The sequence below is a fragment of the Leiobunum rupestre genome, chromosome 11 (assembly GCF_980474605.1).
Source record: "Leiobunum rupestre chromosome 11, qqLeiRupe1.1.hap1, whole genome shotgun sequence".
NCBI classification, from domain to species: Eukaryota; Metazoa; Arthropoda; class Arachnida; order Opiliones; family Sclerosomatidae; genus Leiobunum; species Leiobunum rupestre.
In genome coordinates, this window is record NC_143394.1 from 52,136,260 (window position 1) to 52,145,532 (window position 9,273).

General features: G+C 35.2%; 1 protein-coding gene across 1 annotated transcript; it reads left to right on the forward strand.

The window, feature by feature from the left end:
• Nucleotides 1-983: 983 nt before the first annotated feature.
• On the forward strand, nucleotides 984-9,056 carry LOC149923276 (PI-PLC X domain-containing protein 1-like). Its single transcript, XM_090163263.1, has 4 exons — nucleotides 984-1,087; nucleotides 2,207-2,354; nucleotides 3,985-4,489; nucleotides 8,213-9,056. Exons 2-4 carry the CDS (start codon nucleotides 2,231-2,233, stop codon nucleotides 9,054-9,056), a joined length of 1,473 nt encoding a protein of 490 aa, XP_090019389.1. The 5' UTR covers nucleotides 984-1,087; nucleotides 2,207-2,230.
• Nucleotides 9,057-9,273: the final 217 nt, after the last annotated feature.

Here is a 9,273-nt window from a genome sequence, read left to right on the forward strand (position 1 = left end):
TTAGGTCAAATTTTAACTGTGTACTATATAGTAAATTTATTTTGAAAAAGGCATATTAAATCTATATATCGGTGGCCGAATAATTGATTTAATTTTTTTTACGGTTTCTTCTTTACAAAGGCCCCGTATTTTGAATACCTTCTATGCAATTTCTGGTAAAAAGCCAAAGCCGCTGACGTCATCTCGTCATGTGACTCACAAACGGTGTCACGCGGATTAGTGGTTCGAATTAAATTTAGTTGGTCACGCTAGGTTTGGTTATAACAATTTCTTTAATTCAGGATAAAAAAGCTGTACACTTATTGGACCCTGATTCGCGATACAAAAGATACTATAATGAGTGAAACAAGAAACTATTTATATTTATATTTATACAATGATAGTGCCCGGAAATCGAAAATTAAAAACAGAATTACACAAAAATAAATAATAATAATTGAAATTAGTTTTGGGTATTATAATTTGGACTGCTAATCTAGTCTTTGGAACGTAATTTGATTTTAACAATCTGTATCATCAATTTGAATATACATGGGCTTCATAAATACGCCTTATCTTAAAGCAGGGATATTTACACGACCCCAACATATTTCAGTTATCATTATCAATTGTATACCATCACGCATTTTTTTTACTTTTATCAGTGTAGAAAATAAAAGTTTAAATATCAATAAACAAATATTTGGAAATATTTCAAGTATTTATTTTCCTTATTCCAGATGGTTCCACAAGGATTACTATTTCTATGGCCAATGGTTGATATGAATTGTAAATTAAATTATCTCTTGGTCAGATTTGGTCAATTGCGAATAAATTCCTAGCTACTCTATCTTTGTCTTTAGCGATAGTAAGATGCTTGTCTTTATCCGCGTTGTTTCAGAGTTCAAATAAATAATTCGAAAGTTCACGTGTCAACTTCTAAGGGCAGATTGCAAAAGTAAATCTTCGAAGAACTATTTGATTTAGAGAGATATACGAGAGTTGCAGTTTTTAAGACGTTCAGTGTTCAGGGAGAACCTTAAATCGGCAACGCGTTAGTTGCTGAACAATAATTGGTTTGGAGCCAGTTATTCAGAGCGTCTAAAAGGTAATAAATCAATTTTAACTTATTTCTTAAAGTTTTTACAAAGAAAATTTAGCTAATTTAAATTAATAGTACACGTGCTAGGTTTTTTAGGGTTAGGTAAGCCCCTATTTTAACTTTTTGACCCTGTTAGAAGGATTTTGCTTCTAATTTCTTATTTCCTAAAGTAAAGAAATGAATGAATCCCCAAAATATCTAAGCTTAATTCTTGCAATTAATTTCAGTAAATTTTAAAGTTAAGAAGTTAACTCCCCAAAAGTGTTCGATATTTTGAAACATTATTGGCCCTTTGAATTGAGGAAGCAAAATATGGTTATTTATCCTCAAAATATCAATTCTATGCTCCTTGTTATTAATTTCAATATAATTTTAAGTAATTTAGAGTATAACTCATCAGATTGTTAGCTAATTTTATATGTTGGAAGGATCAAATAGCTTTTATTAGCTAATCCACAGACTAGGTTGATCAAATTAAACTTAAGATTAGACCTACCGTATATTACAGTCATAGCAGACGAAATTTTATAATAACGTTAAAGCCAGTGTCGGCTCGACGTCATTAGCTCTTTTTCAATAGATGTCGCTGTAGTCGAAACCAGATAGTTAAGCTACATTTTGACCCAAAAGGAAATACTTATAGGTACTCCTCGCGTTGATTAAATAGTTAATAAGTTGGTCAATAACATAAATTACAGTAATTTAAACAATATTTTTAGATGGGATACATTTTTTAGGTTAAATCCCACTAAAAAGTGTTTAAGTTGTTTAAATATAATACCCTACAATGGCTCTCTGATGACGTTATCATTTGGATATTTCGAATTTTAGCTTCCTTTGCCATAATAGATGGCACCACGCTCTCCATTAAACTCATTTTTTCTCCGAAGAATTTGATAGATTCGTGGCCATCTCTAATAACAGGGGCCTTTTCATAATACAGGTGGCAATGATAGAGCCAACAATTGCTTTAATGTCATCTTAGATTTTTTCGTGGAACCACCGCTTAGCAAACGATATTTTGTTTTAGTTCATGGTTCAGTAATAAATCTAGAGATGGCGCCATGACATAGCGGGATCGACTATTGCGTTTCATATTTCGTTATTGTTTTGTCTTTTTCTCAGGTACGAATCGTGAACAGCCTTGCGATGTTGCTAATCACTAGTTGGTGGACGAAATTGATCTTCCATGTTCTAATTTTCGTCATACTCAGCGAAAATATTTGTTGCACGAAATTTAAATATTATGGGAAACCAGTTGTAGTTCAAGATGGTAAGTGTGAATTTAAAAAAAAGGTTTTGTGGGGTCCGTTCGGGGTTTGAAATATGCCATCTAGTTTCGACAATGATTTGAAGGCTTTTAAAATTAATTTTGCTCGTAAAAATTTGTCTAAATCCTATCGGCAGCTAATACACTTTTCAGTTGAGGTATTTAGAACCGTGTTAATTAATACAAAGTTAATTTTTCATAGATATTTCAATATCAAAATTTTGGTTTTATTTTACTAATTGGAATGTTTATAGGCCTCGTTAGGATATTAAATATTATTAAATTTAATTAACTTAGGTCTCAGCTCCATCAAAATATTTTAAATATTTTGTGAAAAGAGACTTGACTGCCATCTCTTGGTGGCAGAGTATACTAAAATATCGAATATCGAAAGTAATAATTATGCAGAACTTATTCTCGGGATCGAATCCTAGATTATATTTAGCATATAAAACAAAGAATGAATTTATAAATAATTAGGAAGAATCTTAGCTGTCAATTTTTTTAGATCAGGTAGGTCTAAAAAAGGCCCCTATTTTATTTTATTTTAGTTACTTAGAATGATTCTGGTGCCCCATTTTGTACTTCCTAAAGGTCGCCAAACTTTCAATTTCTAGAACCAGGTTCACACTTACCCCTAAAATCGCTTCGTTTTAGATAACTAGTTTTTAAAACCAGCGTGAGAAATCGCTGGTTTTTAGTAAAATTGCTCGTATTTTCCAAAATAATGGGAATAAAATTCTAAATAATGTCCAGTAAAATTACTGTAAGTTTAGTAAACATGATTAACTAATTGTTTTGGGATACATTTTAGTATTTTAAAATTTTTTGTCATAATTTGAAATGATGGTAAGCCTTGGCTATAAGCGAACCGGGGTGAAGCGATTTTGCACGTGTGAACCGTATCGTTGGTGGTCAAAACTGGCATTCAAACCGACCTAAACTGGGTTTTAAGCTCTAGTGTGACCTGTGTCCTGGGATGAATTTCAATTGAATTTGAGTAATTTAAAAGTTAACCTTCAAATTGTAATGCTTTTGGACCCCTTTAAGATTTCAAGGTGGACCAAGGCGTACCCCACTGGCGATTTTCCAATTTTCTGCTTTTGTCCGAATCCAGCTAAAGTTCTAGCAGTAAACTTATCCCCTTAAAGAGACTTTCAAGAAGGGTTCGAATATAAAAAACTCGTACCCATTTCAAAAAACCCACTAAAACAACCCACTTTTAAAAAGTGGATGGTTTTTTTATTTAAGAAAGACTCAGTGTTCACACTCTATCGCCATCTAATGGTAAACTTTAAAAACATTTTGATATATTTTGGCGCGATATTGAAAATTTTTAAATATATGGTTCATAGATTTTACTAGAAATGTCCAAAATAATAATAATAATAATAATAATAATAGTAATCAGCTCGGCTAATACCAAGGCACCACCTTAGGCCTAAGTCATCAAGCGACTTTTGAAGCCATTAGTTCAGGTGGCCGAGTGACAATGCGTAAGAGCGTGGTGGCAAGCCCTTCATGCCACGCGAGCCAACAGCTCCCTACACTAACTATTATCGTTAACCTCAACAAATTTTTTTATTATTAAAATATAGCTTTTCAAAAATCGTAATCCTTTTCTCTTTTTCAGAAATCGACTGCAACGCGTTAAGTAAGCCGCACCTGTACTTCAGCGTGAGTTCCCTGGCCGAGACGACCAAGTCCGGCCGAATTATTCAGCGACAACTAGAACTGAACTGGCGCAAGATCCTGGGCACGAGCCGGCTGTCTTCTTTACCGGGAGACACAGTCGCTATCTTCGACAAAGACCCGCTGATTTCCATGATGAACCCGATTGAATACTACACCATCCAAAGTTTCAACGAGACCTTCCACCGATTCGACATGCAAATGCCATTGGTCACTTTCGGCAAAGGGAACTTGACCTCCGACTGCTTGGGTCTTTGGGGCGCCTACATCCAGCCCAAGAACCACATCGTGGCCACTACTTGCGTGCGAGCCAGACCCTTCTGGATGGCGGAAACGAGGCCGTATATCGGGAAGTTCAGTCTCACCAACCTGATGATTCCTGGAACGCACGATTCTGGAAGTTACATCCCATACGAAGGCGCAAAGAGTGAAAAAGTTTTTATCAGGTAAATGGACATACAATATCTTTTTCGATCCTTATGAGGGAAGTAGACAGATAACAGTGAAAGAACCGCTACTGTTTTAGGCTAATTATTATTACTTCATTCGTCCCTAATGGACGCTTCAATAAAAGATACTCGGTTTCTACTCCCCTCTCCAAATTCTTCTGGGAAGGAGCTATTTCCGGTCGGTCAGTTAAACGGTTAGAATGGCTAGCCACAAAGTCATATTTAAGCCAATTGGAGACGCGTTTTTGCCCTCATGAGAATTTTGCGTCCGATAAAAAACGCGTCGGCTCACGTGTATAAGGAACATACTAATGTTAATTTTCGATAATATATTTTAAGGTAACATATATAATGTTTTTAAAACTAAGTATAAGAAGATAATATTATTATTATAATCATCCTCTTATGGTATAAATAATTAAAATTATATGTAATATTTTTATAATACCAGGCAATTTTAAAGATTCTCATGGAGGCAGAGTTAATTCATTTCGTATAAAATTATCTTTTGGAAAAAGATGAAAACTCATTCCTTTAGAACTAAACATATTTCGTTTGCAGTACGGTATGCAACAAGTGTTTCCTTTTAACCAGGTAACTTTTTTGGCATGTTAAGGCTTAGCAAAAAACTTATGTTACGTTCGAGAAAGTTTCCAGCTTTCTAATATTTCACCAAGCACTATATAAATAATAACTGGCTGTCGGAAATATTACTTCTTGGCAATTTCTGGGAAGATGTTTTATTTAAGCGCCTATTGACCATTCTATAAAATACTACTTATGTGGTTATGTACTTTGGTGTATAGAGTAGCAGAAGGTTTGGCCCAATTTTTCAGGGAGTCTCAAAAAAGCATAATCTGGCAAACCTGCCAATCTAGTTGTCTGGATAAATAGTGGATTTTTGCTAAAACTCCTACTCATTTAAAGGTTATAAATAGTTAATTAACTATATCTCATTTTGTAAATAGTTCAGTTAATTACTTAATTACTATATTTTGAAATATATTATATTTATGTAGGCTACCTAAGCTATATTTGAAAACAATCTTTTTGGATGACGCTTCAATAAATATTAAAAAATAGGACTGACCAAAGCAGAATTTTTACAACCAAAAAATTAGTAAATTTGCAAGTCCAAATGAAATTGCGCTATGTGTTGTTGGTGAGAGTGCATGGCCTGTTAAGCTAAGAATTTAATTAATTAGAATATATCCTATTTCGCTAACGACCACAACAATTTTTATATTTATGGTCATAAGTAACATAAATAAAACAAGTATAGCAATTAACAAACATCACTTAACTCATATTCACAGCTATTTTGAGATCAAAGTTTAGTTCAGCACAAATACCCCTAGTGTCTTTTTATGCAGCAAATAAGGTTCAGTAAGAAAATTACAATTATAACAATAGCAAGCTTCATACTTATGGTTTTTATGTTACTTATGATACGTTATATATTTTAAAACACTTTTCATAAGCTTAAGTCAAAAACTGTAGCGGTAAACTAATAATATATTAAATGATAGGCTTGAATGACCAGGGTTTGCATTTCAGGGAAAACTGTTTAAAGGGAATATTACCTTCAATGTGTTGTGAGTTGTAAGCTAAGAAAGACAAAATAAATAGTACAATCGGCGCAAGGATGCCTCAGATCGTTTCCGGTCATTCCACCGCGCGAAATTTGAATTTGGCCATTTTACGGTCAAATTCGAATTTTGCTCTTTTTGTCGTCTTTTAGCGCCATCTAGAGACCGAAATTGGAATCTTTATTTTTTAATTTCATAATTGTGGTGGCGAGCAAATTTAAAAGATAAGGCATTCCTCTCATCCTTAAATTTAAAATAGTATGTATAATTATTTAATTTTGTAAATTTATTTCTACGTCTTACCAGTTAAATCGGCAGTTTCTTTTAAAATAGTTACCACGCTTTCTTGGGGGTAACGTTGTCTTAATGAGCTATAGACGTTTAAAATTATATTTTTATCTTTACCTGTTATCATGCTTTTTATAGAAACCTCTTGGGCTATTTAAAATATTTGGAGCTTCAATTATCGAACCTTCTTTAGCTGCATTCAGTATTGAAACTCATGACAACATGAAATTAAAAAAAAGATTCCTATTTCGGTTCCTAGATGGCGCGAAAAAACGATGAAACTCACTACTAAGCAGCGCTAAAAATGCCAAAAGCCACTGGAGAGAGAAATTGGAACTGTAAGAGTTGATAGTCAGATAAGCTAATACCGAAGGCACCACTCTAGGGCCATCTATTTAGGGTGCTTCAGATAAAGCAAAATGAGAGTAAACTGCTGTCAAAAAATTGTAATTCAATTTCACATAATTAAAATTTTTTAATTAATTCATAATACGCATTCAGGGTGCCCTATATATGTGATGTCCCGTCCGCTGAATGCGATAGTTGTAAAGAATTTCACTATACATTGCGATGAACTGTTCACAAATTAGATTTACCATACGTAACATAATAACAATAAGTTTGCAACTTCCTATTGCTTTAATGCTAATTTTCTAACCGAACCTATTTTCGGCACTGATACTCTCTTGAAGCTGTGACTTGGACTCGCGATTTACCGTTTTGGATGACTAGTTTTTGATAAAAATTTAAGCCTAATATCGGAGAGCGCGTTCGGAAGTCACGAGGGGCTTTGGCTTTATTTGGAAGCGCGCGTGCGAATCACGCGTGATAAAAAACATGAGCTCGTGGCGCCGAGAAAAACTATTTCAATTTTTATAATTTTAGCCTAATATTCCGCCTATCTATCGGAAACCAGATATTTCGGCTTAGCGGAAGTCTCGCGTATTTTAGACACTAGAGGGCTCTGTGCTGAGAAAACATCTTGATTACGCAATAACTATGAAAATCAGTTTGATTGTAAATATCGTTTATTGTCATACTTATTGTTATTATGTTACTTATGGTTTTTCTGATATCGGCAGAATTTCGAGAAAAGCCAGAGTTCCTACACAGTACTGTAAAGGCGGGTTTATAAAGGAGCGAAAAAATCAAAAGAAGCTTGTGCATAAAGCCGAAAGCTAATCGACGCTATCGGAAAAAGCTTTCGGAATCTGCCTCTGCGCAGTAAGCTACTATTTACAAAAGCGCTTGTTGTGCTGAGTCCGTTGCGCAACTTGACGTGATCACGTGGTTGGTTTAGTATTCATGGCGGCTACGAAACAAAGTCGAAATAGTGTCGTGCTGAATACAATTTTTTTACTATTGCTTCAAAAACGAAAAATGCTAATGTTAAAAAAGATATATAAATTAAATAAAAAAGGCAAGAAATCCACGAAGGTCATAGAAAGGGTTGCCTTATTATTGGTTAAATACGACCACGTGATTTCAAGCGAGAGCCGAGACCTGAAAAACACGCGAGAATATCAAACGGTGATTGATGCCGCCAGCGTCGGAATTCGGCGTAAGCTGTCTGCTACAGTAAGTAGGAAATCGGCTCTCGCTTCTTTGTAAACCGGTCTACTGTTGGAATCTCTGGCTGAAATTTTTACTTTTGATATCGAAATTCATCAAATATATTAAAATATAAATTATTCCAATATTGGTAAAATTATTTTTGATATAAGTTTTTATTATAGAGGCAATTTGTTTTTTTTTATGAAATCCCTTAATGCTACCCTTTAAGCCTCTTTATAAACAATATTTTTAAAATTTAACTTAAAATTTATGATGATTTAAATTGCAGGTATATGTACGCCCAAGACGAAGACATTTTTAACCAGTTAGTTTACGGTATCCGTCACGTGGATCTACGCGTTGCGTTCTACGAGAAAACTCCAGAGCGATTTTGGATTAACCACGATATTTTCCAGACGAACAACACCGTGGTCACGGTCCTCAATGACGTCAGACGATTTTTAACCCTAACCAAAGACGAAATAGTAATTTTGGACTTCCATCGATTCCCCGTCGGTTTTGAGCACGAAGAAGTGCACAACGAATTCATCACCATCGTTGAGCGGATCCTTGGACCGTGGCTCATACCGAACTCAATGGGATACTCGGCTACGGTCGACCAAATACTGGACAGTGGGAAACGCGTTTTAGCGGCTTACAACAGCCAGGCTCGTCAAGGACACGATCTGCTCTGGCCCGATGTGCGACAGAAATGGGGAAACGAACGGAAACTCCCGGCTTTGAAGGAGTATTTCGAACGCGTCTTCAGCTCGCCCTTACCGACCACGCCGTGGTCCGCCATGGCCGAGCTGACCCCGACCACTTCGGACATTATATTTAATCCCAAGAAAGGACTTCGACATTTCGCCGATGTCGCCAACAGAGAAGTCAGCGAATGGTTTCGCGGTGATTGGGGACAAAGGGCCAACATTGTCGCCACGGACTTCTTTCTGGGAAACAGCATCGTCGAAACGGCCATCGAAAGGAACGTCATGAAAGCGATCCGATGCCCCCGATCGGACGTCTTTCTAAACAGGATCAAGTGTTCCGATTTGTTAAAAGCATTGGGCACTGGTAGATCTGCCGAACTCAAGTTTAAATATTTTATTTATAAATTTCAATGGTGTTGGTAAACGACTAATGATTGATTGATTGATTGTAAAGAAAAATCTACCATTTTATTTCAAAATAAAGTCTTTAAATTCTTTATTTTTTGTGCGTTCTTTATAGCGTTGATTAATTAACTAGTTTCACTTAAGGTTTTACCTGAACGTGGAAATACGTTAAGCTGGTGTTTCGAACGCCAACTAATGGAATGTGGAATATTTAATTTTGATCATAATGGTTACG

Coding starts and splice junctions, on each gene's coding strand:
- LOC149923276 (XM_090163263.1), top strand. CDS start 2,231: ATGTTGCTAATCACTAGTTGGTGGACGAAATTGATCTTCCATGTTCTA. Junction 2,355..3,984: donor ACCAGTTGTAGTTCAAGATG/GTAAGTGTGAAT, acceptor TCTCTTTTTCAG/AAATCGACTGCAACGCGTTA. Junction 4,490..8,212: donor AGTGAAAAAGTTTTTATCAG/GTAAATGGACAT, acceptor TTTAAATTGCAG/GTATATGTACGCCCAAGACG.